This window comes from Dysidea avara, chromosome 11 (genome assembly GCF_963678975.1).
Source record: "Dysidea avara chromosome 11, odDysAvar1.4, whole genome shotgun sequence".
Classification (NCBI taxonomy): domain Eukaryota; kingdom Metazoa; phylum Porifera; class Demospongiae; order Dictyoceratida; family Dysideidae; genus Dysidea; species Dysidea avara.
In genome coordinates, this window is record NC_089282.1 from 25,866,338 (window position 1) to 25,883,132 (window position 16,795).

At 37.9% G+C, this 16,795-nt stretch overlaps 2 protein-coding genes across 2 annotated transcripts; both read right to left on the bottom strand.

Moving 5' to 3' along the window:
* Positions 1-546: 546 nt before the first annotated feature.
* Positions 547-4,763, bottom strand: LOC136237522 (uncharacterized). The gene is made up of 10 exons (XM_066027698.1): positions 4,507-4,763; positions 4,333-4,456; positions 4,169-4,277; positions 4,006-4,093; positions 3,685-3,927; positions 1,779-2,161; positions 1,521-1,622; positions 1,370-1,467; positions 1,224-1,313; positions 547-1,115 (listed from the first exon to the last, which is right to left on the bottom strand). Exons 2-10 carry the CDS (start codon positions 4,417-4,419, stop codon positions 678-680), a joined length of 1,638 nt encoding a protein of 545 aa, XP_065883770.1. The 5' UTR covers positions 4,420-4,456; positions 4,507-4,763; the 3' UTR covers positions 547-677.
* Positions 4,764-6,522: 1,759 nt separating this feature from the next.
* Positions 6,523-16,183, bottom strand: LOC136237521 (F-box/WD repeat-containing protein 7-like). Its single transcript, XM_066027697.1, has 21 exons — positions 15,945-16,183; positions 14,554-14,619; positions 14,315-14,446; positions 14,205-14,252; positions 13,766-13,857; positions 13,207-13,449; positions 12,757-12,851; positions 12,622-12,704; positions 12,169-12,267; positions 12,041-12,113; positions 11,598-11,715; positions 10,787-10,849; positions 10,684-10,735; positions 10,557-10,628; positions 10,476-10,507; positions 9,978-10,059; positions 9,806-9,928; positions 9,340-9,432; positions 7,608-7,699; positions 7,152-7,253; positions 6,523-6,733 (listed from the first exon to the last, which is right to left on the bottom strand). The coding sequence occupies exons 1-21, from the start codon at positions 16,098-16,100 to the stop codon at positions 6,568-6,570; spliced, it is 2,082 nt and encodes a 693-aa protein (XP_065883769.1). The 5' UTR covers positions 16,101-16,183; the 3' UTR covers positions 6,523-6,567.
* Positions 16,184-16,795: the final 612 nt, after the last annotated feature.

Here is a 16,795-nt window from a genome sequence, read left to right on the forward strand (position 1 = left end):
CAGTAAATTCCCGTGAGCTCCAGAGATTTGTTTTCCAGCTTCTACATGACAGGTCATATTGTGCATTGATGTTAGTATGCACACTTGGTCCCAGCTTTACATAAACTTTGTGATAGAGGGTGTTACCAGATGTGTGATCAGAGTACTCTAGATCAGCTATAGTGAAAGTCTTTCCTAACACATGAGCTTTGGCCGTAGCCTTTGCATACAGCTTAAGACGTTTTGTCAAGCCACTCCAATATGCCCCAGCAAATGTGCCAGCTCCCATTTTCATGTTCATCTTATCAATACCAAAAGTTTTACCCCAAATATATGCTTTGTGAGTAGGATATTGGGTGACATCATTCCTGCGTTGAAAATAGCTTGCTACTGTATCAAAATCTGTATTATATTCATCCCAATCTGAGCCTCGTCTGATTCTTACATTGTCACTCACTTGGTCATGCACAACTTGTCCATAGTTGTGTTGTCTTCTTACTGTATTGATATGTTGGTGTGTTCTATCAGTACCAACCAGTGTAAGATATCGAATGAGTAATTCATACAGGTTGGGGTTCTCTAGTTTAACAGCAATCTTCACAAGGGTGTCCAGTAAGCCTTCACTGGGACTGATTAGTATTTTATTATCCAATGCTTCTTTTAATATCACTAAAGCCTCTTCAAGGACTTTATCTTCCTCAGTTCCATTCAGTAAAATGATCAAAGCATTTTGTACAAGTTGGTTGATCAAGGTGTACATCAAGTCCCCTAATAACAGAAATCTGTGTGTCAATGTCATCATGATCAAGACTGGACAGTAAAGCATCAATGGCTAATTTAGAGCCAGTGTTACCGAGGGCATAGTTTAAGAGAATGATCAATTTAGTGTTATTGGTAGATGATTTAACAGTGTCAAGTCTCCTAAGAAGTTCACCGACTACAACATTCTGAATAGCACGATCATTGTTCCTAGCTAGTGCTCCTAATACCAGCAGTAGACTATCATCATTGGATGGGTTGATATTAATGACAGTATCTACTAGTTCAGGTCCAGCATTACTAATCTGAGCCAACTGATGTAACAAGACATCTCGTTCATCTTCTCTCATACTCTTTGTTAGTAGTGACCCCAGTATCTGTACAAGTATAAATAGATATGTTTCATTGTAAGGACTTATGTACAGTAATAGCTTTAATTTAATAAGTAATGTAGTTTAGTACTGCATGTGTTAGCAAGCTAATACCTGTTGTGAGCGTGGACTACCATCAACAGCCAGGAAGGAATATATCAGTTTTCTCATTTCCACACTTTGTGGATTGTTAGACAATCGTATCTACACATTTTGTACATAATCTACAGTTAATCCAGTACATACAATAGTAGTTTTACCTTCCTATAATACTTTATCAACTGTTGAATAGCTGGTGTGTACTGTGATGGAGTACCATGTTTTGCCTCTAACATTAATAACTGTTTGAAGCTGTCCACTGCATTAGTAACATAATAATATGCAACCATACCTAATGTGTATTTATTATACCTAATGCAATGTCATTGGGATTCTGATGAAGCCTTTCAAACAGCCCAGAAACTGATGGAATGGCATCTCTGATTTTTCTTATCCTGAACTGACCATCTTTGCCTATGAGTGTTAAGGATACAAACAATGAGAGGAGCAGTATATACTATGAAAATTTAGTGCCGTTACCAAACTTGAAGGGTTAGACGACCATTTCCCCTTGTGCATGAGCAGGAAATAGCCTGTTTTGTGTCTACACTTAATATTATGTATACAAACCTAAGTCAATAACTGCTAACAGAGTTCCCTTCTGAATGTGAGGTGCTGTTAGATCAGGGAAGATAGCATCCCTCTTGCTTCTTTGCTGACAATAAGCCTTTTCAATAGAGTAAGTTCCACTTGACTGAAACTCCTTGCTAAAGTCAATAGTTTTATCATAAGTGGCATCATCTACTACTTTGCCTGATGTTTCATCATCTCCAAAATCAAGTTTAGCTTTCACTGATCCACGAGATCCTTGGAGGAGCAGACCAACAAACATGGATTCTTCAACTTTATTGTACACCATAACGTCAATTGGTACTTCACCAGACATTCTTATGAGATCACTGCTCTTAAATTTACGCATAAAATGAGTCATTCCATTGGAATTTCTTATAAAACTGTAACAAGGAATTCACATGCACAAGTATGAATGTACATGCAGTGTGCAGCTCATATAATAGCTAGTTTCCATTCAACTAGCAAACACATGTACACTGCTCATAAACTATTAGCTACACACAGCTGCATCCAGTGTTGGGAGTAACGCGCTACTTATGTAACGTGTTACGTAATATTATTACTTTTGTGGTAACAAAGTAATATAACGAAATACGCTATAAAAGCAGGTAATATAACTCAAGTTACTTTACTTACAAATGTAATGCGTTACCTAAGTAATATAGTTACTGTAACGAATCTAATATTCCGTAATATCATTACTAAAAGTAACGAAGTTACTAAACTCGTTAGTAACCCACTGAGTAACGCCTAGCCACAATGAAGTAATGAAGCCTACTAAGTGAGGCTTATTCACCAGCTACTTACTTATATCAAGACTTGCACATTGTCCAACAACGCAATCGTGTCACGTGATAAGGTGGTAGTTTCACACGTGACAGCTTAAGGCTATGGACACAAAGTAATATAATATGTAATATTATTACAGTTACTTTATTTTATGGGTAATATGTAACTGTAACTAAATAGTTCAGCTGCAAGTAATATGTAATATGTAACTAGTTACTTTTAAAAAGTAACTTGCCCAACACTGGCTGCATGATATGTGACCCAGTCTGACAAAACCAGGCTTATCGCCTATTTAAAAGTATCGAGTAATGCCAGTTTTAAGTATTTAGTGTGTTGTAGCTCGCCAATGGTTGAAGCTATGTGTACCAAATTTTCACACGTTTTACACCAATTCCTTACCTTCCAGAGCATCCACTGTACAAGAAGCCAACAACTAAGTTTCCCGCCATTTTAGATAGTTTTTAACCCAAGGTTGACTGTATCAGGCGTGCTGCAAATTAGGTGGGAGGCGGGGGCCCTGAAAGGAGGGCAAGATGGTGTTCAAAAATTGAATAGGAAGGCCAAAGAATGAATTATGCCAAGTTTTGAGCCATTGAAGTCTCAAAACTGGCTAAAATGAAAGGAAATTTACAGCAGAAGTACTTATTCAACACCACAGAGCTGTACAGCCACATACAGTCATTCTCAGGCTGACCAGAGCTCCATTAAGGCCCCAAACCACACATACGGACCGCCACTGGGCTCGGGAAAAGCAGCCAGCAAAACCAGACCACTCAAGTCTAGCTGATTCTAAGTGTGGAATTAGATAGTTTATTCATGTAGCTATGTGTCCTGGGTGAAAAATCGAATCTGCTGACATGGGCGATAAGACCGGGTTTCTCAGACTGGGTCACATATACATATGAAGGCCTACAGGGAGATTTGCTGTGTCTTGCTCAACAATGGGATCACCAAAGATATTTAATTTGATATGGACACATAAGTGCATAAAACAGTAATTTGCATGTAGCATTTTACTGTCAGTGTTCCTAATGCAATAAGAATTTTCTGCTCCAGGCAATATTACCAGCAAACAAGCATATAACTTTTGCAAAAAATGTTACTTGCAGTGTACCTGTAATGTGATGTGTGGACAGAACTAGCATCAGCCTCTTCAACATCAAAATTTGCGTTATCAAAGTTTGCCTGAAACGTGCTTGCTATGCTCCTCTTAATATTAATGGCCTCATGATTTTCTGTTGTCCCGTAATGTACTGACACAATCTTCCCATCAGATGTTTGCACATAACAGAACTCTCCTTGAAGTTTATCTGCTAAGAATTGTTGTTGATCATCATATGTGTAGTTCATTGTGTCACTGTGTTGGAGGAGATATGAAAACATGGTAATCTGCAGGTACAAGGACAGGACACGATAGATAACACAAACTACATACTTTGGATTGAAATCAGCTGATGCTACTACAACTGCGTCAGATAAGGTGAAACAGTACTCATTGGCTGATTGTGACCCATAAGTACCACCTACATGTGAGGGAAACAATACTACAGCTATTGCAATACATGCATTTTGTGCATATACAGCTACGTAGGTCTTACTGCTTTCACAGTGCCAGTTGACATTTGCAAAAAAATTTGTCACTTCTCGATCCTCTTCAGCATAGTTGTATTGAGTTGAAATATATTTATACACACACTCTTGGATGACCTGAAGTAAGGTTGGTTATAAGCAGACATGGAAAAGCTGGTCACATCATTCTTACATCACAATCTCCAGTCCTCTTGTATTCCACTTCTGCAGTAGTACATGCTACCAACACACTCACGATTATCCACACTATCATCTTCATATCTCTATACAATATTAACAGCCACAATTATCTGTAACTGTGCAGTTATAACAGATAAAATGTTGTCAACCTTATTTATAGACCTACTTTAATGTATTACATAATCACTTCCTGTTTCCTGTTGTTTCCACGTACTCTTGCAGTGCCAGAAAGTATTGCAGGAAGTGTGGGTGTGTACTTTGTGTGTTTAGCACATTCCATGTAAAAATAACTTCAGATGTACCAGCATACTGACAGTTCAAGTCTGTTGTTTAAAGCTTATAAACTATGACATCATCTATATTGTTTGGATGGCACTTTCATAGGGAAAACCGCCAATCATCTAGTTAGCTGAAATATTATTTCTCTTGAGAATAAACCAATTTTCCTTTTTAAACTGTCTTCACAGGTAGTAGTTCAACGTGTATAGGGTGATGAACAATAATATAATACTGTCCTCCTCTATATAAAAGGAAAATTGGTTTATTCATGACAACATGAATAAAAGAAAAATTGGTTGGGACAAAACAACATGTAGTATACATGACAACATTCGTGTACATGTGTAGGCAGTACAGCTGAGTGTTTAATGATAATAGTTTCAGATCCCACTATAAGAACAATACTAGACAATCATTGACTTGTAGTTGGATAAGGATATTTGAGCTACCATAACTTATAATAATCTAACACAATTATGCAGTGATACTCACTAATTAAATATCACAATTAACAGAGTGCAACTCAAAATTTAAGTTGTTGGTCTACCCAGATGTAAACAAAGGGCATATTGAGGGGATTAGACAAAAATTTGGACCCCATGCAGGTGTGGGAGTTTAGGCAATGCTTGAAACATAGGATCGAGATATTCTAATGGAGAAAGGAAGGGATTAGATTTAAAAATTTGTCCCAGGGCAAATCCCCTCCTTGGTGGGGTAAAAATTTTGATAGGCGTATTATTATTGACAAAGTTGTGTTACAAGTATAATAATTATTAGTTCCCGACAACCTCCAAAATTGACTGCCAGTGAAACAGAACTAGCTAATACTCAAGTTCTCTGGTTTGGGGAAATTTCCATCATACCACTACTATGAGCTTGCATGGTTTATTTTATATTCTATAATCACTTCCTGTTTTCTCCACATACTTATATTGTTCAAGGAAACCTTTATGGGGAAGTAACGCCACAACCCAAGTGTACCTTAGTAATGGCACATAACAGCTAATAAATCAATAATAGGTATTGTGTTAAATGCTACAAAAAATACACATGCGGTTTCACACTTGTGTGTAATAATTATGGTTTAGTATATTAGGTTAGCTGTTACTATGACTACATCATAACAGTAGCAACAAACTTTGGTAAGTGCATCAGTATCATAGAAACATTTGTGACCTAGTCTGACAAAGCCAGTTTATGGCCTTTAAAATTAACAACGTAAAAATCTGCTGCATAGCACAATAACATGGTAACATTTTAAACAGATTTATCACACACACACAATAGTCAGACTTGGATATCTGGAAAGTCATTTTGTCAGACTGGGTTTGTAAGAATAAACGGTTTGTGGTGGTACATGATTATACACTGATCAGTGTGGTATAACTGTACAACACTCCATTCTATTGTTCATCAGTGTCCATGGCAACTAGACTGTACGATGATCAAGCTAAAGTCGAACAAGTTTCTAGCCATTAAGCTTTTTCTGCCTTGATGATAAGCTGCAAACAAGGAGGAATTAGTTTGATAACAAATCATGTGTAGTTTCTATTACAGAATAGTGCACCAGTTAGTTGAATTCCTTTACTTGAACAAGCTAAATAAGTATATAGACTATAAACACTATAGTTTGTATGCTGATGTAATGGGGAAAACATATCACAGAAAACATTAGTAAATATTTACTGTTACCATAGTAATAACATATAATATAACAACCTCTCATAATATGTGTGTTCCTGCCACTATTATTATTATCATGAACTTGTTTTGTTTTGAAGTTCTAGGGGCCACACACACAAACACTTCATTCAACACTGTTACCAACAAGATTATGCAATACCCAGCTATGGTCAATAACGCATTTATATTTGTGTTATGCCCACAAATTCCATGCAGCACAAAACCAATAGCTATTGATATATGATCCAATATACACATATACACTTCATGAATAGTTATGTAAAGTACTACAACTGTACAGTAGAGCATGAGGATCAAAGTTCCATATCCTAACACATCCATTAGTTGAGGTGCTAGCAATGAGAATGTCATTACACTGGACACAGTTCAGTGGGTCAAGATGGCCTGACAGTGTACGAATACATCTACCACTGTAACAAGATATATATACCAATAGACAATAAGTTAGGTCCATTTACCATATGGATAGAAGTTTTTAAGAAATGAGATTGTTAAGGCTTGGGTTCACCTTGACCTTTTTGAATGCACGGCGCATGGGCAAGGATTTAGTACACCATACCAAAAAGAGTTCTGTCTATTATTTGGTGCTGTCTGTTATTTGTAAGGATTAAAACCTTTATGGTTTTAGAAAATAACACAACAACAAAATTTGTGTCCCCTCAAACATTTTAGCCATATGGTACATATCATATGGTACATATCATATGGTACATATATATACAACCCCAGAAATATTTCGACAAACTATAGTGTCAAAGGGAAAGACATGTACACATTAACACACATACTATTCCACAGACTGACACTTATACAATACTACGTAATTACGTTTTAGTATTCCAGTATTTTATTTTGCAGTCTTTACTGGAGCTCAAGATGATGTTATGCTTGTAGTCATCTTCATAAACCTTCAGCTGCACTGTCTCCACCCTACACCATAAGTTAGAGTAATGACTGGTGTAGTGTGTGTGTGTGTGTGTGTGTGTGTGTGTGTGTGTGTGTGTGTGTGTGTGTGTGTGTGTGTGTGTGTGTGTGTGTGTGTGTGTGTGTGTGTGTGTGTGTGTGTGTGCGTGCGTGCGTGCATGTAACTTTTGGTCTGAGTTTTATACATGGATAAGTTCAAGCTCCAATGTGAGTAGATGACACCAGCACATCCGCCATTAAACAACCGCACATGTATATATGTTTGTACATGCATGACGCTTTGCATCTTCAAGAACTTGGAAAACTGTGATAGCCGAAAGCTTTACTTTTGTGTGTGTGTGTGTGCACGAGTGTGTGTACCTGTTTTCATGACCGTGAAATTGTTTGATCTTCTTAGCACCATTAGCTGACCATAGTGTGATCACCATACCAGCAGCACACACCAGATAGCCCTGTGTATGTATAATACATGTCATTTATCAGATGATAAGTGATACTGCATAATGGAAAAATTGATGTACCCTTTATTATATTAGCTACGATGAATGTTGATGATGCATGCTTAACACACTGGATATACACACAATATAAAGCATACTAAAATAGTTTAAAAGAGTCAGGCTTCAAATTAACACAATTATGGTGAAGAGTTAAAAATTTATATACTGATTTGTCAATTTTTTCTTCTGTTACAGCTTCTTGTTGTATATGATAGCAGATAAACTGATAGATACTTTATTATTATTTGTTAGGAACATTGGTGTGGTGGCGCTGAACCAATTAAGGGCAGCCACACAAAATTAATTGTACAGCATGTTTGTGGTAATGTGCAAACAAATGCGGAAATTTATAGACCACAGCAAAGCATTTCAATGGACTAACAGAACAGGCTGTCAGACCACCCAGCTACTTTTGTTGATACAACTAATGTTATTCACGCTTTAAAACTATTAGCTTGTCACAACTCTGGTTAATTCACTGGTGAATGGCACCAGCTGCCATCGCGTGATTACTGTAATACGGACCGTGCCCTGATTAGCCACACCGTCTCCTTTCTCGCTAAATAACTTCAAAATTATGCACCACAAACCATCAAAATTTGGTATAGGCATTGGGTAAGCGATACTATACTATACAATAGTATGCTTTGAATTTTTGGGATTCAGGTTTGATGGAGTTGTTAGCCAATGTTGTAGCCCACAGGTGTACGTTTTCACTACTTTCTATGTTGTTATCAGTGAAAAGGAAGGCGTAAAATTGTTCTACAAGGTGAGAAATGGTTGGAACCGAAGTGGCTTAGCGCTAGGTTGTTCATTGGCCAAGTTATTTTTAAAATCGGGTTAAAACTTGAGGGTTTTATAGGCGAAAAATGAAGGCGTGTTATTGGCATAGATTAAATTGTACACTAGCGAAGTTTTGGGCCACCCTCATTAAGTGCATGGGTTGAAGCAAATTGTTTTGTGCGGCTGGACTTAATCGGTTCAGCGCCACCTTAAATCATGAGTGTTGTTTAAAGATACATAATTCTTCTGTATTCACAATTCAGTGTACTTTTTTTGTTTACACTTCCCACATCAACACAAGACATTGACAGATCAAAAACTGGTAAACAACTAATTATCATTTTCCTAGTTGGATAAGTTAGCTACCATGTGACAACAGTTTTAATGACCATATAAGTAGTTGTTGTGACTAATTGCCATAGCATCATTCTTTGACAGCATACTATATACTGCCTGTACATTTGAAGTTTTAACATAGATTTGTAGCTTAATTTATTCCTTGACACATTAAGTGTACCACAATGCTATGGGGACATGGTTCAAGCAGTCAACTAGGTCATGTCACATACAAACTCATAAACACATGAAATAGTTATGAAATATTGAGTAACCATATAAAAGAGATCCTAAAGTTCAAATACAAAGATAGTCAGGATTCATTCAATACACCCTGAAATCAGGACACCTTTCAATGCAAAATGTCTCAAGGGTAATACGTATACTGTAGTTTGCATTTTACATGGAACTTTTTAACACAAAAAGTTTTTGTACAAAAATAAAGCGAATTACAGTAGTTGTTACGTAGTTACCTGTTGTAGGTGAAGGGAGAGGATAGGGTCAGTCTTGCTGGCTTTGATGATCCTAATACATCTTCCACTGTGGATATCCCACTGTCTAATAGTCTATATAATATATGTCAACAATACCCAACCATAAATTTAGAAATAATTACGTGAGAAAACTATTATAAATTGTGTGATGCAAAATTTTTTTTTTCAAAATGAAACTTTGGTTTCTACTGAATTTGAACCACCTGGCTGTGATGTTCCACAAAACACACACTAACTACACTACACCATTGACTATACTACACTACATGCAAACACACACACAAAGTGAGCAAAGCCTTCAGCTGCCTTGCTAGCAGTCTTGCCTACCCAGTATACCACCACATTCATGATTTTCCAAACTTGCTAAAGCGGGATGTTTATTTTAGGCAAACATTCTGTATTTCCGATGTAGTACATTATAGTACATTACACCAGTAATACATACCTTATCACCAGAGCCGGTGTATGCTATTTTAGCCTTCTCATCAAGATCCACAGCAAACACAGCACCATCATGTCCAACAAGTTGTTGCTTTAACTTGCAGTGTCTGATGTCCCATACTACTGCCTGAGGGGTGGGTGGGGCTGATTATGTGATGTAGCATGTTGCAACTAACCGTCTTGTCATGTGATCCACTAATAAGGATATCTTTCTTCTGTTGCAATGACCACACTGGAGCCGTATGGTAGGCGAGTGTTCTAGGAGGGAATATAACAAACTACTTGTAGGTTTAGGTGTAGAAAGGGATAATTTATTATAACAAGTGCTATACACTTAAAGCAAAGCTTATTGAAATATTACACAGAATGTATGATAAGTAAACCAATTAAGTGGTCAGTATGGACACTATGAAGTCCAACTAGTACACCTTGATTGGTATACAGTGAAACCAGTGTATTATGGATGCCTCTAAGTGATCAGTCTCTAGGTCAGTTTATGTGCTTGGAACCTTCACCAAGTGTCTGGGTGTCATCAAGTGTCCACCTTAACATACAGGTCCCATTGTATAGAACTGTCATGTTTCGTTATTAGAAAGTGTCAATTTTAAGTAATGGTTCAGACAAAAGTGACCACCTTATTACTCAGTGACCTTATTAGCCGTGGGGTTGCTTACCTTTCACAAACACCAGTTAGAATGTTCCAGATCTACAGACAAGTAGTATAGTAAGACTGATGGTGTCATAATGATACATACTTTGAGAGAGTGATCATGTGATCCACTAATGAGGAGATTCAAACCATAGAAATTCAGACACCACACCCCTCTCTATAAAACATGACATAACAAGACACATTCATCGCCACACCCACAAAATAGCTACCTGGTGACCAACTAGTGTCCTCGTACTTCTCATAGTATCCAAGTCCCATATTCTATTATATTAGCACAACTACAAGTATATGCTATATAAAGATTGTACAAACCTTATGGTACGATCAGAACTCCCTGTAGCTATTGTAGTGTCTTTTATCTTCACACAAGTGACACTGTGTAGTGTATGGTAACATGTGAACACACTGTTCTTTATTATCCCACCATAAGAAGGTTACTGTATGAACTTCCGTATGGAAGGGAGTAAGAATAATTATTGGCATTGAACTGTTGAATGCAGAAATAATCCTCAACCAGGTAGCGACTTGACTTCAAATGTTTACCACTAATCGTGTCTTTCTAAGAGCCACCTAACTTAACAGTCCCAAGATGTTCAGGACACAAAGGTAGGGACACGTCGATTTCGTTGGCAAAAATTTTTGGAATGGCTGGGTAAAAGTAATGAGTAAAATGCTGGCCAATTTTTGTGAAAGAGACATAAAAAATGCACAAAAGATCAAGATACTCTAATAGAGAGCAGTCACACGTCAAAAATATCAACAATACATAGCTAATTGTTACAGGAGGAACAAGTGACAATAGTGATACCCTAATAGAACAGTCACATGTTAGCAATACTAGCTAGTTTTTTGCTACACATTGTAAGAGCAAGTGCAGATCGAGATACTCTAATAGAACAGTCACTTTAAAGTGAAATTTGCACTTGGAAATGGTCAATTAACGATTAACAAAGATTAATGATGAGCAAAATAAAATAATTCTTGAGCAAAATATGGAACATATAATAGGTGAAAAATAAAAGAATTGCTGGAAAGAAAAATAGGTGGAAAAAAAGCAAAATAGACTGGTACTTACACAGAGGAGCGGTGTACCAGATCACACATAGTCTACAAAAATACCTACTTGTTAGTATGGCCAGTCAGTTTGGTGACAATACACTTTCCTTTCCTCCAGTTCCTCTTCAGTCTGAGGTCATCAAGGTAGAGGTTCTTCCAAGTGGTTCTTACTTGAAGGGGAAGACCTGCAAGGAATACCTCTTTACACATGGCTGTGGTATGCATGGAATGCTTTGAGTTATGAAACAGTTTTGAGGTGTTTAATTAAACCCACAAAGATGCCTGGCACAATTCCGACTTCTAATCTAAGATTTTAACATCAAGTTAGGTAGCAAGTTATTATTGGGAAAACATTTTTATAGCCTGCATCACAGAAACTGCATCTATAGCTGCTCTGCCACACTTATTTTGAATATTAGCTAGTATTAATGGCTATGCACTGTACTTAAGTACACCACACACGCGCGGGCACGCATGCACGCACACACGCACACACACACAGTCACATACCCATTCGGTTAGTATGACACTTGTTCATCCACACTTCACCACTACTGGCTCTTGCATTCCAAGCTTTTGACACCTTTGAGGAGGAATGTTGATGACACACATACACAGTAATAGAGGCTCACACACACCCGACAAGCCAAGAAGAGATCCTTAGCTGGTATGAGCTTCAATATACGACAAGAGAGGTGCTCCGGTAAGTTGGCTATGTAGTCTCTGTACTGGCGAAGCTGTGGATGTGGAAGAACATGTATAGTGATATAGGAATATATTTAAGTGAAAATAATGAGTGCCTACACTAACCATGTGTGGTATCAGGTGTGTACTTACCTCAAATTACTATATACATCTAGCAAACATATTACAGGAAGACATTGAATGTTTTTTTTTTAGTGTGAAGGTGAATATCAGCACATTAACCTTTGTTGTTAGCATATCAAATTTTCTGTAGACATATGTAACTGGCATTTTAGCTCTCAGAGATGGCATGCTGTTGTGATTTAATCACTACTCACAAGATCACACTGCTACCACATTATTTCATAGTACGTATTTGTATATTATGAACTATTTGTTATACTGACCATTAGTAATGCTCTCAGGTAATACAGTTCTGCTACACTCAGACTCCTCAGGATAAGCTCCAGGATCTCTTGTTGTTCATTATCTGTGTTAACGCACTTGACTACTAGTGTATGGTCAGTTGTGGTAGCTCTTACCTCTTTGTAGGTTGCCAAACCAGCAGAGGAACTGGCTGATCTCTGGAGCAGTGAAGTTATCACTATCATATAGTATTGGAGTAGTACAGCATGACCTGACAGAGGTGTGAACACTGTATAATACAATGCATCTCACATTATACATACCACACACATAGTATACAGCTTTGTTGCCTCTCCAATGGTCGTAACCCCTACCACTACCAACCTAGCTAGGGGAAACTATTTTTATTAAGACCAAGTAAGTTAACCTCCAGGAGAATGGGCCAATCTATAGTGGAACCAGCTGCCTCCAGTGTATGTATGATGTTGTCAGCTAGCGCAACGGAACCCCACTGCCTGCTATCCACCACACAGTCAGGGACAGCAGCACTGTCATTAGACACAAATAGTGATATACAAGGCCCACAGCAAGGACATACATAGGCAGTGCAGACACTCACTACATACCTTGACATACCCAATGGAGTACCAGTATAAGGCAGTACAATATTATCAGTATCAAAAGCATTAATCTGTTGATGTACAGCAGCTTGTACATGTCTCCTCTGAGCACTAATGGTCCTCCTGCCAGTGACACACCCACTCTGTGTCCTCCCTCTCCTAACAACTTGTGACTGCACTGGTAGGGGAGGACTAGCTGGTAGTATTGGTAATGTCTTACTGAGGGACAATGGCTCCTTGTTAGTGATCCTGTGAGAGCAACCATGACTAGTGTATAGTGTGTTCATGTTGAGCTGATACCACAAGAAGAGAGTGAGCTAAATTTTCAGCCCTTGTACTCACCGCACCTTAAAATTATAGTCATACATTTCCTATGGAAACCTTACAAGTGATGACTTAAATACGTCTCTTTGAAAATGGTATTGAAAACACAGCATAAAACAACACAGTGATAACAAGATGAAGCCATATTTGTAATACAATTATCTTTTTAAACTGTTATATATGTCAGGTTGATTTCAGCTCAATATGAACGTACTATTCTAGCTGTACTAAAGTGACTTACAGTCTAGCAATACTGGACTCTGACTGTGATGATGATATTCTGGACCTTTGATCACAGACATTGTTTTCATCTATCAAATTCCTGGCATCTTCCTACAGTGGAAACATTTAGACTGAAGGTTTAATATTACAGTATGCATTTGTGAGTTGTTAAGTAGAATTAAATGGAGAACTGCTGAGGTTTACACGCTTGTCTAGACTGCATGTTGAGTGAGGAGATTGAGTCAGCACTAGGTATGGGATTTCTTGTTGGAGTTTTGATGTCAGCTTTTGGAGCCCCATGTTGTTTTGGCCTTACTTCTTACAGGTAGTGGAATAGAGGTAATACAATGAAGACAATATATAGCTTTGGTCAACTTTTCATTTCGTAGGTTCTATAAAGTGCGTGTTACTGTATGGGTAGTAGTGTGTACATATACCAGAACAAAATTAGTAACCACCTCTGAGCACACAATGGCACTTTGAGCTAGGAACAGTTGATTCTTCCTCTGTAATAAGAACAATAATAATAATAATAATAACACATTGCACAATGCTCACATCTGCTGACCTTATTCCTTGAGGATTGTAGTCTGCTCCTAGTCTCCCTACTAGCTGGGGTAGACATTGGAGTGTAGGGCCTTCCTGGATCAACTATCTTCATGGCTTGGTGGAAGTCTCGATGGATGACAGGCTCGAGAGTCTATTGAGAACAGTATATTATTTTGGTAGGTATAGTAAATGATAGTGTAATAGTTATCATATCGTATCATTGGTGGTGATGGTAAATTTGTAAGACAGTGTACATACCGTCCATAAGAATTCCAATTGATTCAAGTGGCATCTTCCCACCAATGACTCCAAAATAGTTAACATCTGAAATTACAACGTAAAAAAATTAAGCTATGTCATTATACATACACCATTAAAACACTTGAGCCACAGGGTTAAAAATTATATAACACACATCCCCCAATAACCGTACATACCACACTAAAGGTAGTAAACTAGTTTATTGATTATCACTGACAGCGATCATTGAATAATAGTGACAGCTATAACCAGACCTTGCGGTGACTGCTTACTTAGGCCACTTCAACTACACCTTTTGTTTCCTGGGCCAAATTCATCCAAGTGCAGGGTAAAAATAAATATATGAATTTTTGCCAGCTAAAGAGAATTTTCACAAGTCAAACGACAGCTAAGCTACATTGTGATTGTTGTATCACTTGTGAGTAGCCAGCTATATGGTTAGATACCCTGTATTGAGTATTACTTACTTTTATGACAGCTTAAAGGTAACTTTGCAACCCCTTTGTGGCATTTTTTGCTGCTTGCAAGGTGATCACGTGATTAACATAAAAGAATAATGCGCATATCAATGTTTTGCCCCACTAGTATGAACACGGGCAGAAGTGGAGGCTAGGTGGGGATTAGTGGGGGAATCGACCTCAAACCGTGCCCCAGGTGGTGGGGTATTTGATGCTACTAGGGCACGTAGCGGGTGTTTCGTGGTATTTTACTGGGGGATAAGTGGGGGATTCGACATCAAAAGTAGCCCCAGGTAGTGGGGATAAGAATTTTTAAGTGTTCAAATCCCCACCTCTGCCCGTGTTCATAGTAGTGGGGCAAAACATTGATAGGTGCATAATATAGGGTCGGTTGGACCCAAGAAACAAAAGATTTAGTTGAAGTGGCCTGATATTGGCTATATATGACACCCGGCAGACCTTGTAATAATACACAGAACTGCCAGAGTATACTATAGCATGCAGTTATGAGCTACACCTTCATAGTGACTGGAATGGCTTTGCTATGCTTAACTGTGGTCATAGCTCCCTTAAACTGCTGATCTAGAGCACTGGGTAAAACGCTAATGTACAAAGTCTACAAACATCATAGTAGTAATTGAACAAGAATTGTACAAGCAACCTTTAAAAGAGAATAAGTCACAATTATTCAATATCTACATTATTCTAATCTTGGCAGAAATGAATATTGGTAACAATTTGTACTTGCGTTAGTTGCGCACAGTTGCATAAGCTTGATTGTAGCATAGATCCTTTATACCTTAGGGTTAGAAAGGATCTATGATTGTAGTCACTTCAGATACTAACACAGGGGCAGGGCAATTTTGAGTCTTTAATGCTGAACATACTACTAGAGCTCACGAAAGGACACTTTATATACTGCTTGCTTACCTCAGCGTTGCTCCAGGTGGCAAGGTGGCTGGTTAACTGGTCGACATTACGCTCATACGTCACGTTCGTATTTCTACTCCTGCTCCTACTCGTCACGTCAGCAGATACAAAACACAACGTCACTGGTGGAGCACTAGCACTTCGCGACCTAAACATCTTCCCTAAGGGTGTATTGTGTTCGCCAATGTTAGAAAATTTGCTCGGGGTGAAAGTAACCGTTGCTATAACTACAACTAAACAATTAGAATTACTCCTACATTCCAAAATTCGCGAACTCTTAGTTTTACGGCTATATTCTTATTATCAGTACAAAACACAACACACTGCAATAATAGCTAATCTTAATGTATATAGCTATTGTTAATCATATAGCTAGTAGCTAGTCAATCAATCTCTTAAAATCATCAGTTTACATTGTGCTGATTACTTCTTCATTGCATAAATCTTTCCAAGGGTTAGCTAACGTTACAGAGACCTCAACCTGTAAAGTTCATTTGGAGTGACAAATGAGTGAGACTTGCTTACTACTTATGTGTGAGGTTTCCATTTCGTTGAAAATTCCTCAGTGCAAAAATTGCAAAATTTGCAATTTTCTTTGACTGCTACTTTCAGTTAGCCATACCTCTCCATTTTTAATTAATTAATAATATCCATTAGAGTACTGATTAGTGCTTTCCAAAAGGTCCAAAGTGAAATTAAATTACGTGAGAGCTTGATTTTCCAGGAATTTCAATGAGGGAGATGGAAAACCATGTACGAGACAACAATCCAATGTACGTCTCACACGTAATGTGTGAGAGTTGAGGTGTCTGGGGTTAATGACCCTTCTACTGAGTTGTGGAATAATTCTT